This window comes from Chenopodium album, chromosome 10 (genome assembly GCF_948465745.1).
Source record: "Chenopodium album chromosome 10, dcCheAlbu1.1, whole genome shotgun sequence".
Classification (NCBI taxonomy): Eukaryota; Viridiplantae; Streptophyta; class Magnoliopsida; order Caryophyllales; family Amaranthaceae; genus Chenopodium; species Chenopodium album.
Window position 1 is genome coordinate 59,400,562 of NC_137843.1, and position 15,943 is coordinate 59,416,504.

Consider the following 15,943-nt stretch of genomic DNA (forward strand, 5'->3'; position numbering starts at 1 on the left):
GAATTCAGCCCGACCCTTTCCTAACCTGACCCGAATTTAACCCAACCTGTTACAAACTCGACCCGAAATCAACCTGACTTGTTATTGACTTGTCCCAAATTCAACCCGACTTGTTATTGACCCGACCCGAATTTTACCAGACCTATTACTTACCCAACCCAAAAATATAACCTGATCTGTTATTAACCCGACTCGAAATTAACACGACTTGTTATCGACCCGACCTAAATTCAACCCAAATTGTTACTGACGCGATTTTAAATCACCTTAAATGCAATTTAGACCACCTTATTATTGTTGATCAAAGCATTTTGTCTAAGGAGACCAAGTCGGTCCAGGCCAACAAAAGAAAGGAGCATCATCCTCAAATTTAAGAATTAAATATAGTATATATTTGTTGTATGGTCAAAGGAGATACTTATCTTCCTAAATTATAGACTATAGTTCCCTAGTATATTGTCATATATATTATAATCAAATTAAAGGAAATAATTAGCTTGATAAAAATGATAATTATTTATTTATAGTTAGTTGAACCCAAATATGACCCGACCTGATTGTAACCTGTAAATTATTGACTTGAACATAACCCGACTTGAATCCGAGAATGACCCAACCTGATTATAACCCGCAAATTATTGACTTGAACCGAACCCGACTGGAAAATGACCCGACCTGATTATAATCCGCAGATTATTGACTTGAACCGAACCCGACTCAACCCGAGAATGACCCGACCTGATTCTAACCCGCAAATTATTGAATTGAACCGAACCCGACTTGAACCCGAGAATTACCCTAACCCGTTTTAACCCGAATTAAACCCGATCTATTGTTCACCGACTCGAATGCAACCTGACCTGTTATTAACCTGACCTAAACCCGATAAGAAGTATGACCCGACGTGACCCAACTCAAGCATGACCTAACCCAAACCCGACCCGCATAGGTCATGGAATTAATCCGAATTGACCCGACCCGAATTGACCCGACCCGTTTACCCGAATTGACAGCTCTATGTGTGGCTAATAGAGAGCAATTGAACCTTGTTAATTCTCTATCAGAGAAATATTTAAGATCTTGTTGGCAAAAATGTACAAGTTCAAGCAGTTTTCAGGATCTGCTGTATGCTTTTCTTAACTAAGATAATTTGATTGCGTAAGTGGAGTCATCCTGCATCAAGGCTTCGAATACCTTCTTATAGCTTAATGGCCAAAACAGACAGGGAATTCTAGGTTATCCCCCTCTAACCAGACTCAGTGGGATATAAAGACTCGGTGCCTCAGTGGCTAATGAGGGGCGATTGGGCCTAGAGATTAAGAATGAACAATATATATCAACAAAACTACCAATAAATAGAATGAACTAGCTATGATCTTTTACAAAATTCAAGTATGCAGCAAATAAATCATTCCATGTATCTGTAATGCCAGGTAAACACCAATGCATGCAATCATCATGCCTCTTTCCACCAGCTTTTGAGGGATGGGCATCTGCTCTATATTCACTCATATGGGTTATGTTCAAAACATAGAAACTGGATCCTTTAAGGGTCTTGTACAAGTGATGGTTGACAAGGCGTGTCTCAACATTTGTTCCATTATTTTCCACATTGAAAAGTTCTTCAACCTGGGCAGGTCAAACATAAGTCAGGTTTTGGTAACTAATTTTCTGTTGAAGGAAAAACATACGAAGTAAAGACTTTCACATGTCAAAATCAGCAGCAACTGATAAAATGACCTACTTCTTGTGATAACAAAGGCTTTGAGCGCGGGCAAGAACCACCATGGTCCCAGTCGCCTCCCTCAAAATGTCTGGGGGATTGTGTGCGGAATATTCTTATTGCACCAGATCGCATTTTGCTTTCTACATATGATACCTGAAATCAAGAAAAAAGATTAGCATTTACGAAAACTCGTGAACTTGAGAAAGAACATAAGCATAACAAGGACAGAGAGAGACAAAAAGACATGGATCTCTGGTTGCTTACTGGTGATGGGTATGCCATGAAAGAGGCCTACTACGGAAATTGTTTCAGAATGGTGTGAGCCAGGGCAAATGACCAATGCATCTATTTATAATCAATGTTTAACTTTTGCCTCACTCAATCTTCCAAGGATAAGAAGATGTTTGATGAAATCCAACAAAGGATCTGACAAACATGTGGTGTGTTACTCAAAAGGTGGTGGACTGATTGTTATGTATAGGTATAATAAACAACACAACCGAGAAAGGTAATGAAGCTTCAAGAAAAGCAAAGATAGACAGAGGTTGCGAGCCTAACTTGCTAAATGTGATTACAAGCTGCTGAACCGACCTCATAAGACAAGAACATGTGATGCACAAATATAAGCATCCTTCAGCAATGTCTCAACTCTCTCCTCCATTTCTAGGAGAGAACCAGAAAAGAGCAGCCTAACATCAAGAGAAGCCATTTTGATGCTTCTATTAGTTCCATAGGCATAGAAAAGTTTCTAGTTCCCATCATACACTAAATTTAACAGGCAGAAGCATAGGAAAATAAAATAACTAAGTACCATTTGTTTCAGGACCATATCCAAACCGACATCAGGAGCTACTGGAGGCAGTATAGGCATTCCTTTCTCAAAAAAGAGCATAGGTGACTTTACTGGATCAAACTTTGAGGGAGCCCACCACCTGCAATATCAGTGAGGTAAACAAAGTTACTCCACTTTTCCCTGACCTATAAACCTTTTGACAACAACTCGAAAGCATAGATTTGTTAAGTGTTTATCTAGATGCTAATTTTATATTTAGACAAAACAATCTATAAAATGCTAAATAGTTAAAACCTTCCATTCATACTAGACATAGAAGCAACAAGAGGGAAAAGCCTCAGATGCTACAGAACACAAACAAGTCAGTTCGAGTACACACACCACCACCATAAAAGCCGACCTCCATTGCAGAGATTGTACCCCATGTTTGCTCCTTTTCAAACCACTTGACTTGCATATAGCCAAGCAAAACAAATCAAAAACTCCCCTTTAAACCAGAAAGTCTATAAAAATAAAACCTAGATGGCTAGATGATAGTATGTTGACCTATTTCTCACTATAAAAAGCACAAAAAATTGACAAATTTCCGCAACATTGTACTTGGTAGTTAGTACATACTTATGGACAGATTATATGGCCATGGTGCATCATAATGTTCCTTCATGGAGATAAGTTTACTATGTCATAACTCAAAATGTGGAACGAAGGTTCTAAATTGTGAAAATTGAAAATTTTCATTGACAAAGGATGCAGATAATATGCATTTATTGTGTATCAGCTCGCCATGGAGATTGGTGGCAGAGTGCAGGTTATATAAGATGGAGGGAGTAGTAGTATACGAAGTATTTTAATAGGTACAAGGTTAGAAGCATTTTATCCGTGTCTTGTAACCCTGATAGTTTTGTTTAATTTCATACCACAATAGTTCTACTAGCTTGATATGATGTAGCCTCAAAAACTCAGTTCATATAAGGACTTCTTTGTCTCTTATATTGGCTTGTGAAAATGCAACAGTATAGGTCATGGGTTGTAAATAGAGTTTTTTTGGGAAGGAGAAGATGCAAAGGATATGCGCTTTCATTGTATGCAGTTCATAAAAGGAGGTAAAAAAAGCAGACAAATGATCTGCTTCAATGCTTCATCCAAAACATAAAATTTAAGTAAAATAAGCATGGGCAAAAAAGCAATGCAAGTCATTACAGTGACTTAAATGAAGCTGGATCTAGTATAGATTGTAGACATTACCAGTGTCCAGTATTAATGATGACAACATCATGGAAGCTAGGAGCTTCAGCCCATTTGCTATCGGGGACATCAATGTCAACTCGGTACCCATCATTGTATCCAAGAGATTCTAGAGCTCCATCATTGGTATTAGGTGACCACCTATTCAAGGAAAGGAAACATAAGGCCCTATATAAGTGGAAAGTTTAAAATGATATCTAATAGCTCCATTTTAAACATAGCTTATCAAGATGGTAATTTTAGACTAGTTCTTTTCAACTTGTAAATATTTGAGGAACATATGCTGATAATCTTCTGCATTCAAGAGCACATTTTTATTTTTAATCTCATTCACTGAGCATAAGGAACTGTCAAATCCATGTTACACCATAAAAAAGTAATGGAAAAATTGTCAAAAACAATACAAACTTTGAGTGATCCGCTAAAAACAAGTCGAACTTTTGATTATTTCTAAATAATACAAACTTTAGGGGGTTTCCGCCTAAAACAAGTTATAACCGGTTAATGACTTAATTAGTAGGTTATATGAGACACGTGTCAAACTTTTATAGGTTTAACAATTTAATTTAATTAATTTATTTATTTAATGTGTTTATTTTTAAAAGATTATTTATTTAATGTGTTTATAACCGCCCAAACCAGCCACCGCTGCCAACGTTCCCTGCCCTCCGACGCCGGCCAAGCCTCAATCAACCCTCCCCCGGCGCCGTCGCCGACCCCTCTTGCCCCTGTCGCGCGTTGCCCCCCTTCCCTCTTACCCCTAACCACCACATCTCGCTGAAATAAACCACCATTCTCGCCCACAAAGCCCCCTTAAACATATCCCCCACCTTCGAAAACTCTAATCGAAACCCTAGAGATGGTGGGGGAGGTTCGATTAGGTTTTTCGGTGGTGCTGTAATAGTTTTAAGGGGTTTTGTGGGGGAAGGAGGGAGATTTCAGGAGAGGGTCGGGGTTGTTGGTTCAAGGGAAGTGGGTAAGCGCGACGAGGGCGAGGGGGTCAGCGCCGGGCCGAGGACGGTGTGTTGGGCGTGGCCAGCGCCGGATAGCAGGGGACGGGGGCAGGCAGGCCTGGCAGCAGTGGCTTGGGAAGGAGGTGGTTAGGGGATGGGTTTTTTTCAAAAAAAAAAAAAAAAAAATTATTTAAGTGTTAAACATAATTAAAGTTGTAATTGATAGTTAATTAAACTATTAAACAAATTTATTAGAGAAAAAAAAAAGGTTAACCGGTCTTCAAGGTTACAGGTTAAATATATTGTTTAAAGCGGAAACCTCCCAAAGTTTGTATTATTTAGAAATAATCAAAATTTCGACTTATTTTTAGCGGATCGCTCAAAATTTGTATTATTTTTGACAATTTTTCCAAAAGTAATAAGGAGTAGAAGGAAAATTTGAGTATAAAGTTTTTTCTATTACATAAAATCAAGTGACTTTGTTTTCTTCTAAACAGTTGCTATTCACACTTGTTGGTACATATAAAGCACAGAGAAGGTTGCACAAAAGAGACTGAAACATCTTGGTAAACTCATATACTTCCTTCGTTTTTTTATTACTGCACCATAGGGGTTGAGTACAAATATTTTGGTAGTGAAAAAAAGTAAGAGAGAAAGGTAAAAATACAAAATTGCCCATGTGACATATTGATAAATTAAAAAGTAAGTGTGAAAAAACAAGGATATGTTAGGTATTTGTAGTGTGAACACAAATAATTTTTTTAATAAAGAGGAAATGGTGCAATATTTGTGAAACTTCCTAAAACGGCAAGTGGTACAATAATAAAAAAACGGAGGAAGTAGTATAATTGATCAACCAAATGTATCTTGGTAAACATTTGATTAGGTTCAGTGGAGCTTCAAACAATTTTACTCTAAAAACAAGCGGTGGCAGAAGCAAATAATTCAATAGCACTTGTACAATAACACAGAAGACATGGCTTACCTACCGTAACGTGCTAATAGATTAGTACGGTGATAAGCAATAGTAAGATTGTACTGAAGAAAAGTAAACCCCCGATCTGCTTTAGCTGGATGCCACTTTTTCACATCACTTGATACTTGCCTCAGCATGCAAAACAGAGAAACAAACATATTTCTATTCAATGAATCACCTATAAATCCTGCACACACCAAAACTTCATAAAGTCAGTAACTTCAGAGTCTATGCTTAAAAGTTACAACATATCTAGCTTCAAGGACTCGAAATTTAATACTCCCTTTCGGGGTGATTACGGATGTCTTTTACATGCATTTTACTGATGCTTTCTCTCTAATAACTTCATTTCGATTATCTTAACTTTATAGTAATACTTCAACTTTGTTCGTATGAACAACAAACTCACAAACTTCACAATTTTCCAAAATTGGAAAGTTCTGAACCTAAAGCTCAAAATATGAAAATCTATCTAGTACTGCCACCATAACTTAAATGCCACTAAAGATGCCCATTAGCTATGGATCAGCCACAATCCAACTATTGATCATCTATAAAGAACTGAAAAAAAAAAAAAAAAAAAAAAATCAAATTCAAACCTAAATAGCCCAACAAAAACCAGGTACCTTAAATAAGTAAAAAAATCCCATATGCTTATCTACCTTCCTCAATAGCACATTTGGTAGGCGATAATAAATAACAATACGATCATGAATTTATGTGTAAATTTTTTACTGATATATCGTGCCAATGAAATTCACAACAAGGGCAATCAAAATCAAACCAAAAAATTCCAATCCAACAAAACCCATCAAAATTACTGAGAAATAAACAATACCCAGAAAAATCAATTACAATAAAAATGAAAGAAAGTACCTATACTAGTATCCCTAAACCGTTCAAGAAATCTTCGAGCATCAAAAGGGGGAAGATCACAATTTCTGGGCTTCCATCTCCACTTAGAAATATCAAAAGCATTGGATTTATTATTCAATATGCAATTCCAACCCTTGAAAATCTCCTTGCAAGTGTGATCATATCGAACAGATCTAATCGTAGGATCGTAAACCCAATTCCCATCAGTGAAATCGCAGGGTTCTGATGATGGGTGAAATTGGGGGGTTTGAGAAGAAAGAGATGAAAAGGGGAAGAGAGAGAAAGCGAGGAGGAGAGAGGCGAAGCAAAGGAGAGATAAGAAGAGGAAGGAGGTTAGTGAGATAGAGAATGGGGTAGTGGGTTTCTTGGAGGTTGGGTTGTAATGGTGGTTTTGCGCCATTGATTAATGGTGGAAGTGAGGAGAGAGAAAAAGAGAGATGAAGGAGATTTGAGTTCCTCCTCCTCCTCCACCTTCAACAACGGCAGCATCACTGAACAAGAGTGACTGTAAATTGCAACCAAGCCTCTAAAACCGACATATTTTAATTTTTTTTTTAAATTACAAAATTTATAGTTTAATATCATTCCAAAGAAATGAGAAAATACAAGTTCAAGTGTTTAACATTATTACCTACATTTTCAAAAAAAAAAGATAAAATTATTACGTACGAGTACATACTTCTATTTTATTTTTTTATAAAAGTACTTTTAACATTATAATGTGAGAAAATCCAAGTTAATCAATTTGATAAACAAAATTTGTTTATCAAATGACAAAATAATAAATAAAACAACATAAATGCTCAGTCATCATGACATTTTCGTAAATATATCAATAATAGTGGGACCCGTATTTACTAAAAAGTTGTTGATTTATTTACAATTTTGTCATTTGATAAACAAATTTTGTTTATCATATTGATAATCTTGTATTTTCTCTTATAATATACGGACTACACTTTCTTAAATACCCTTTAAAATTGGTGTCCACATATACTTCGTATTGTTCATATAATTTTTTTTCATTATTGTCCCCCTTAAATAACTACGAGTACTTTTTATAATTATTCCCAATGACTGCAAGTGTACGCGTGTTTTTTACACTTCATTTATATTAAAAGTCGTAAAATATGGAAAACGAGCCCTTAATAATGAAACAGAGAGAGTACTACGTTTTGATGGGGTAAATTAAAGAGCGAGAAATGGTGAAACTTAAAATAACTTTTGTGCGAACAATGAGAAAAAAAAATAAAAAATAAAAAATCAACCCACAATGGCAATGCCCTAAAGAATCAACTTTAGTTAAATAGTTAGGTATTTATGTGCAGTGAAGAAATATGGAGCTACAAAGACCCCAGAGTGTTGACTCTAGTTGCAAACTTGCTACGCCTTACGCAAGTCGAATTTGACTCTTTGGTAGGGTGGAATGTAGAACAGTCGCTGTCTACTCCAAATTTAAGTAGAATAATCCAGTATTACAAACTTTGGAAAGTCTGAATCTTCCACACAAAAGCACCTGTCATTTAATTCCACTTTCAGCAGAAAATTCAAGCTTCTATAGTATATTAGGTGTCACAGTTAATTTTTCGCTAACTATGATGGCGTTAGATTCACTAACCAGCCAAACTTCACACACTAACTTTATATAAGAATGCTCAATATAATGAACACGATAGAACACTTAGAATATAACACAAAGCATACTTTTTATTAATATCAATAATAACATATTTACACGATAGTTTCTGGATGCCTTGGACAGACCCAAGGTCATCTATTTATAGGCAAAGGAGGACAATCCCCTCCAATGCGAATAGACACTACCCACGCATGCATGCCAAGTGGCACTCATGCAATTAACCGTAATCTAATACAAGTCAGCAATCCTAACCCACTCACAATACGGATCACCACCATTATCCTTCGTGTCCCTTCGCTTTGCCTTTATCCACAAATTGTACTCTAGTGTGAAGGGCTGCATCGCTTCAACATAGTGTCGACTCCATTGGCCATGTAATGGTTCACTAACCGTCGTCACGCACCAACTGACACCTCTACCCAAAGCACCCCTTCGCTCAGATACCTCTTCACACCAGATGCCACTTCGCACATTGGTGCTAATCCGCACCAAGCAACACAACGCTTCGCGTTGCATCGCCCCAATGTGCTGCTTCGCTGGCACCATGCCAACGACCAAGCAACACGTCCCTTCACTGCACCGCATCACGGCCAAGCATCGCGTCGCTTTAGTGTCTCGTGCCATAGCCCATGCGTCGCATCTCTTCGGAGCAGTGCCACTTCCCCAAGCGTCGCGTCACTCCGATGCTATGCATCATATCCCAACCGACACGTCGCTTCGCACCCAAGGCTAGGGACGCACCAGTAGGGGTGCTTATGATGCGAGACAACTCGCAAGCTACTCGGACTCGACTCGGTCAAAACTCGGTCAAACCTCGACTAGAGTGAGATCGACTCGAGCTCGGGCTCGACTCGAAATGTTAACGAGTCGAGCCGAGCAACTCCTTACTCGACTCGAAAAGCTCGTGAGATACTCGATTTTTATAATACACTATGGATTATTATATTTATATATTTAAAATATATATATATAAAAAAAAATTCACTTAATTTTCTTATTCAATTATTCCAATAATTGTTAATATTGGGCCAAACTCATATTCATATTCATAATTAGGAATAATGGGCCAAACCTACTCTTTTTTTTCTTGAAAAAAAACATTGTATTTCAAGGAATACCTAAAAAAGGTCTTTTCCTTTCATTTTCCTCAAAAAATATAAACGCCTTTTCATTTCCTATTGAATATTCTAGGATCTTCTAGTCTGTCATTTTCATCTTCCTTAAGTTCCTTCCATGTTCTCATTCCTCTTCTATTTTCTATACTAAAATTCTATCAAATAGTAGATTAAAAGGTCTACAAGCTTGGTAATTCAATCAAACAAAGTACAAAGAAGCATAATTCAATCAAATCGCCACAACTCTCGATCACTGCGTCTCTGTCTCCTCCTTAACGCAGGTAAATTTCCCTTTATTTCATTTTTTATTTTTATTTTTGTAACAAAAGTTTCTTAATAATCCTTCTCTTGGTAGATTCGATGTATATATAGTTGATTTTTGCTATTTTGTGAGTCAATTAGTAAGTTAGTAACTTAGGGTTTTCAGTGGGTTAATGTAGTTTGTTTAATTAAGGAGGTGATATGCTTAAAATGAATGAGTACATTTAGTTTTGTTATGCTTAACAATTTGAGTAGTAAATGTTGTATAATTTAGAGCACTGTAGCCTTTTATGTCACCCAAAGACCTATAATCGATTCTTGAATAACATGATAGACAACAGAGTACTATACTACTTCACTTTGCAAAAATAAAAAATTCGAGTTCAATTCGAGTTCGAGCTCGAGTCGAGTTTAAGTAATAGGTTTTCGAGTTCGATTCGAGCTCCATTCTTTTAAGCTCGCGAGTTTCGAGTTCGAGTCGAGTTTCAGTTTTGTGCTTTCGAGTTCGAGTTGAGCTTAGCTGAACTCGAGCTCGACTCGCATCATAAGCACCCCTACGCACCAGCAAAAGCTCGCCACGAGCCTTCGCTCATAACCCAAGTCATTAAGCCCACTTATGTAAACAAGCCAACCTTGTGCTTAAGGCCTATGTAGCCCACGCCACGCTAGGACCATACATCATGGCCTTAGCCAATGACGCACCCATGGCCGCACAAAGCCATGAGTAGCACTGCTCCCCCTAAAGAGATTTATATTGATTTATGCATGTAATACTAGTGAACACGCCAATAACAGTAACACAATAATGGACTATTGGGCCCAACCCTTAGGTCCAACGTCCATCCACTAAACCTTAGCTTACCAAGCTAATATATAGAGGCAACCATATGCCTTTATTTACTTATTAACCCCACCATAGGGTCGTATAGTACTATATACAAGGCCTAGCACCATAGCCAAGCCGTAATGTGCCCTTGTCCAGGCACACCATGTCGCGCATGGCTCAATAGGGGTCTTACACTAGGAGAGTAGGAGCATTCACTTTTACGAGTGAATCATAACTCTGGTAAATTTCAACACCACCAATCTATAATATACTAGGAGAGTAGGAGCATTCACTTTTACGAGTGAATCATAACTTTGGTAAATTTCAACACCACCAATCTAACAGTGGAAGACAAGAAACAGTAAGTTCACTACTACTCACAACTGGAGACTTCAAAGAAACAGTAAGTTCATCACTAATACTTGCACGACGCATACAGAGTAATTCACAGCTAAGACTTATCTATGACAATGGTTTAACCGAACCAACTCAAATGCTGGTCTCTAGTATAGATTAGATCAACATGGTTGCACTTAGGCATCAGACTATCAGAGCATACATTCTACAAGAAACACTATCTGAAAGTGCTTGCTCAGAGAAAAACATTAGCAAAAAAGAGCTTAAAGGCAAAAAAAGGATAACCAGTTTTATTGATCTGTCTTCTGATTTGAGCATGTTACAAGCTAGACATTTATAAGAGTTCATTCTTTAAAAGCTACTTTTGTATTCAGCAAACTAAACTGATAGAGAACCATAGAAATCAAGCTTGGAAGCATCTTCGAATAGAAGCAAGTTTCAGAGAAGTGATCACATAGAGCCTGTCATACAAATGAATCCATAAGCGAAAATACGCATATCTCCAAGATCTCTTGAATATCAAGAAACCACAAACCATCCAAAAACCAGAGATAAACCCAAGAGCAATGCTGATATACAACCCCAAAAATATATCTTCATCGTTGTATTTGGGCTCGTGATTATTGTTCTCATCTGCTTTGGCTCCCTCTTCAATGCACTTCTTCGGAAGTGGGTCCCCGCAAAGTCTAGGATTTCCTGCAAACGCTGAAGCATCAAAGGTTTGAATTTGAGTTCCTGTCGGAATCCTCCTGGACAAGTTGTTATTTGCCAAGCTCAAAGTTCCCAAGAAGTTCAAATTTGTAAGAGTTGAAGGAATCTGGCTAGAAAGATGGTTATTAGACAAGTCCAAGGACTCTAGAGACTTCATCTGACCTATCTTTACAGTGATAGGTCCAATGAGATTGTTTCCTGAAAGGTTCAAGGAAATCAATCCTGTGAGACAAGAAATTTCAGCAGGAATAATCCCTCCCAGCATGTTACTTGAAAGATCGACGCTCTTTACAAGTTCCAGGTGGTTTTTATACTCATAAATGAATCCTTTCAATACAAGGGAGATGTAGTCTTTGTATGGGCCGATGGATGAGAAAGTACCATTCATGTCCCGAATATCTACAGGGGTCTCAGTTCCTGTGTCATTGTAGCAAAGCTGCACAGACAATTTGGAATCACTCCAGAGATATTGTTTGTAGACAGATCAAGAATTTAAATATAAGATAAACGGCAAAGTTCTAGAGGTATTTTTCCAGAGAAGGAATTGTTCCGAAGACTAAGAACTGTCAAATTTGGTAGCATATGCCCCATCCACTTTGGTATTTCTCCAGAAAACAGGTTGTCACCAAGGTCTAAATAAAATAGTTGGGTTAAGTTGCGAAAGAACGAAGGTATCTTCCCAGAGAACTTGTTATTTCTCAAATGCAAACTGTTTAACCTGATTAAGGAACCAAATGAACTAGGAAGCTCCCCAGACAAGTTATTATTTGACAAATCTAAGACAGATAGTTCAAAACCAAACTCAGACCAACAATCAGGTAACTTACCAGAAAAGAGGTTATGTGAAAGGTCAAGACCTAACATCCATGCACTTTTGCAGATAAAAGATATTAACCCAGAGAAACTATTTCTAGAGAGATTAAGATAATCATAATCTCCAAAGAACGGTGTTAAGGAACCCTCAAGGAGGTTAGAGCTCAAATCAATGGCAGAGAACGACGAAGCCGTGCTGTTTTTAGTTGATGGATAGATTAGCTCACCACGAAGTCTGTTATGGGATAGGCTGATGAATGTAGCTCTTGAAGAAAGATTCCAAAACCAAAAAGGAATGGTATCCGATATTCCAGCATGTGACATATCCAAGCTTACATAATTTGTTTGAGTTTGAAGCCATTCTGGGAAGTGAGATCCTAACCTACAAGAAGCAAGTCCTATAGTGTCCAATCTAAATGGAGGCACCCAATCAGAGCCAACATTAAAAGACAATGAGTTAAAGGACATATCTAAGTTGCGCAACCTAGAGAGATTCAAGAGGTGACTCACACTAATCTCACCTTTCAATGAGTTTGAGGAAATATCCAGCTGCTCAAGCCTTGAAAGTTGCCCTAGACCTGCATGTATTGTGCCATTTAATTGGTTATTTTGAAGTTGCAAGACTCTCAGTGACCTAAATATGGAAAGATCAGGCACATATCCTGTAAGTTGATTTTCTTGAAGATATAATGTGACAAGATTTGAACGTCTTTCAAAAGTAAAGGGAAATGAACCATTTAGTCTGTTTGAGGCCAGATTCAACTCTGTTAAGGAATGAAACTTCGTGAAATCTGGCAATGAACCAGTAAGGTTGTTACTCTGCAAGGAGAGAAATATCAATGATTTGTTTGAACAGGATAAAGATTGAAAGATGCTCGAAAGATCTCCCTTGAGATTATTCCCAGATAGATCCAATTTTTAAAGCCTGCAAAGACCCTTAATAGAACTAGGAAGGTCACCTTCGAGATAATTATTAGAGAGATCGAGATGTGAAAGAGAAGTCATTTCCCTAAATCTACTTGGAATTTTACTATCACTCGATAGGCTCTCAAACAGGGAGAATCTAACTAGAGAGCTATGGTTGAAAATCCAAGTCCATATCGAGGATGGTTTGAGAAAATTATAAGAGAGATCAAGGAAAGCAAGTGACTTGGAGGAATTAATAATAGAATGAGGGTGAAGAATAGCATCAGGAAGATAGCATTCACTCAACTCCAAGTGCTCTAGGGAAGGGAGGTTATTGACAACACGAATCCAATCCGTAGCTTCACTGAGATCAACATTCAGTAAAATGAGGTGAGATAGTGAAGTAAGATGAGACAGCATGTTAAGGCTTCTAGCAAACATATTGCTATAAGATATTTCCAGATAATGCAACTTTGTAAGATTGCCAACCTGATGAGGAATATCTATACCTCTATTTAAATTAAAATTTGTAAAAATAAGATGTCTCAATTTAGTAAAGGAGCCAATAAAGCTTAGGTTGGCATGAACTACATAAGAACCTAGTAGGTTGGAGATCTCTAGGTGGATCAACTCTTCAAGAGCAATCAAGGAAGGATCCAAATGGATAGTTTGACTTAGAAGAGGAGGCAAAAGACCATCTTCACAATACGTTAAGAAATCACTCAACAAAAGTTGGTTAACATGACCAGTGAGGTTGCTGCAATAAACACCAGGCCAATTACAGCAGTCATGGTAAATGTGACTGTAGTATTTTGCACAGGTGGGGTGAATGTTGCGAATGGCCTCTCCTTCCTTCTCTATGCACCTATTGGTGTTGATTTCGAAGCTAAAGGAGGGGGTTTTTGTGAAGAAAATCCCAACTAGAAAAACCAAGAGAAACTGTATTTCTCGTATTAAATGTAATACTGACATTTTTTCCAAGGAGAGGAATTTTGGGTTTGAAATTTGTTGAGCCCAAAAATAATGTGTTCGTAGAATATATACTGAGAAATCATTGACTCTAATCACAATGATGAATGATGATACTTGAGGAAAAAGATGCATAGTCCACACCCCTTGAAAATGAAAGAAACGACAAGGAATAAAGTCATTCCCACGATGTTTGAAAATTAGATTTTTGATTGCTATAGACTAATTCAAACCTTCGTCCATTAGACCTAAGTTACCTAGAAAAGGATTAAGTATATGGGTGTCCAAAGGATTAAGTATATGGGTGTCCAAGTGTCAAACTTGGCCATTTGGTTGAAAAAAGTAAAGTTTTTAGTTAAAAATAAAGTATCTAATTGACATAGTAAAAACAAAACACAATACGCCACGATACAATTTTTGAGGTAAATGAGGGTGCCAAAGTGACATAGCTTTAGACTAATTCAAGTCTTGGCCAGTCAGATTTCGATGCCTTTAGACTAATTCAAATCTTGGTTACAATTGGAACTGCATATCTATTATATATTATTAATCATGGACTAATTAAGTCTATCCACACCGGAAGTGAAGATTGCACAAATGCAGTTTCATGAGATTTTCCCCCTACCCCATTACTGACATTCAATTCAAAGCATCTGCTTATACAATATTAACATTGACACGAAAAAAAAAAAAAAAGTTAACACACCCAACACTCTAACAGCATTAGAGTGTGGACATTTGATATTTCGTCCAAAGAAATACAGGAAATAAAAATAAAAATAAAATCAACGCGTCATTTGGACATTAGTTTCTAGCAGGATATATTAATAACAGTTGTACAAATATACAAATGACATACTTCCTCCGTTTTTTAATACTTGCAACACATTCTTAAAATGGAAATGTCACAGTACTTGCAACACACTATAAATGGAAAGTTATTTTCGGGAAAATATGTATTATTTTCCTTATTTAAAGCAATGATCCACTAAATTACGCTCCTAATAACCACTCACCTCATTTTAAAGTGTATTATATCATGTAAACCCCACATTTCTTAAATATTGTGAAAAAGTGTGTGTTGCAACTATTAAAAAACGGAAGTACTTTTTAAATATACAATGTCATAATATATGCAAAAGGATGTGGTTAGCAACATGAAGCTTTTATCTACGCAGGCCATTGACAAAGATCATCTCCCTCCATTTACTTCTATGAAGTAGTTCTATGCTTATGTAAACCTATTTCTTTATATCAACTCGAACTCCCTCAATCTAAGGGCCTGTTCTCATTGACTGAACTCAGCTGAACTGAACTGAACTGAACTCAGCTGAGCTGAGCTGAAATGAATATTTTATAAGAGAAGGAAATTAGGAGCTGAGCTGAACTGAACTGAACTTAACTCAGCTGAACTGAACTGAACTGAATTTCAACGTAAGAGAACAGGCCCTAAGTCATCTTTGGCCTTCATTGGCTTCTTCTAAAATCTCCGTGATCTAAACTCTTTACATTAATTACCGATGTATCTTCTGGTCATCACCTCAAAAGCCCAAACCAACACAACTGATTCTTCCTTATCCTCAATATCGGTAACTCCAACTACCCTCCAAATTATGTCATTCCTAATTCTATCCTTAAAATGTTCCCACGTATTTATCTCAATATATGCATCTTTGCAGCACCCATCTTTCTAAAATGATTTTTCTTCGCTACCACTTTTTAAACATAAGCACAACAAATTCATTCTCACACTATCATGGAATGTATCTAGTGAGAA

At 37.2% G+C, this 15,943-nt stretch overlaps 2 protein-coding genes across 2 annotated transcripts; both read right to left on the reverse strand.

Annotated features, from left to right (window-relative positions):
• Positions 1-1,332: 1,332 nt before the first annotated feature.
• LOC145564380 (protein trichome birefringence-like 13) lies at positions 1,333-7,086 on the reverse strand. Its single transcript, XM_081624697.1, has 6 exons — positions 6,570-7,086; positions 5,703-5,880; positions 3,765-3,905; positions 2,538-2,658; positions 1,745-1,879; positions 1,333-1,629 (listed from the first exon to the last, which is right to left on the reverse strand). The coding sequence occupies exons 1-6, from the start codon at positions 6,967-6,969 to the stop codon at positions 1,366-1,368; spliced, it is 1,239 nt and encodes a 412-aa protein (XP_081480823.1). The 5' UTR covers positions 6,970-7,086; the 3' UTR covers positions 1,333-1,365.
• Positions 7,087-9,939: 2,853 nt separating this feature from the next.
• On the reverse strand, positions 9,940-14,169 carry LOC145565593 (uncharacterized). Its single transcript, XM_081625544.1, has 6 exons — positions 13,360-14,169; positions 11,988-13,110; positions 11,303-11,895; positions 11,130-11,228; positions 10,792-10,872; positions 9,940-10,167 (listed from the first exon to the last, which is right to left on the reverse strand). Exons 1-6 carry the CDS (start codon positions 14,167-14,169, stop codon positions 9,940-9,942), a joined length of 2,934 nt encoding a protein of 977 aa, XP_081481670.1.
• Positions 14,170-15,943: the final 1,774 nt, after the last annotated feature.

What these genes read in the sequence shown, in the direction of transcription:
- LOC145565593 (XM_081625544.1), bottom strand. Translation starts at nt 14,169, where the DNA reads ATGTCAGTATTACATTTAATACGAGAAATACAGTTTCTCTTGGTTTTT. An exon ending in TTATCTCTGGTTTTTGGATG is followed by an intron (nt 11,229 to 11,302) that starts GTTTGTGGTTTC and finishes TTTGTATGACAG; the next exon opens with GCTCTATGTGATCACTTCTC. An exon ending in TTAGTTTGCTGAATACAAAA is followed by an intron (nt 10,873 to 11,129) that starts GTAGCTTTTAAA and finishes CCATTGTCATAG; the next exon opens with ATAAGTCTTAGCTGTGAATT.
- LOC145564380 (XM_081624697.1), bottom strand. Translation starts at nt 6,969, where the DNA reads ATGGCGCAAAACCACCATTACAACCCAACCTCCAAGAAACCCACTACC. An exon ending in CTATTAGCACGTTACGGTAG is followed by an intron (nt 3,906 to 5,702) that starts GTAAGCCATGTC and finishes TTCCTTGAATAG; the next exon opens with GTGGTCACCTAATACCAATG. An exon ending in ATATGGTCCTGAAACAAATG is followed by an intron (nt 1,880 to 2,537) that starts GTACTTAGTTAT and finishes TCTTGATTTCAG; the next exon opens with GTATCATATGTAGAAAGCAA.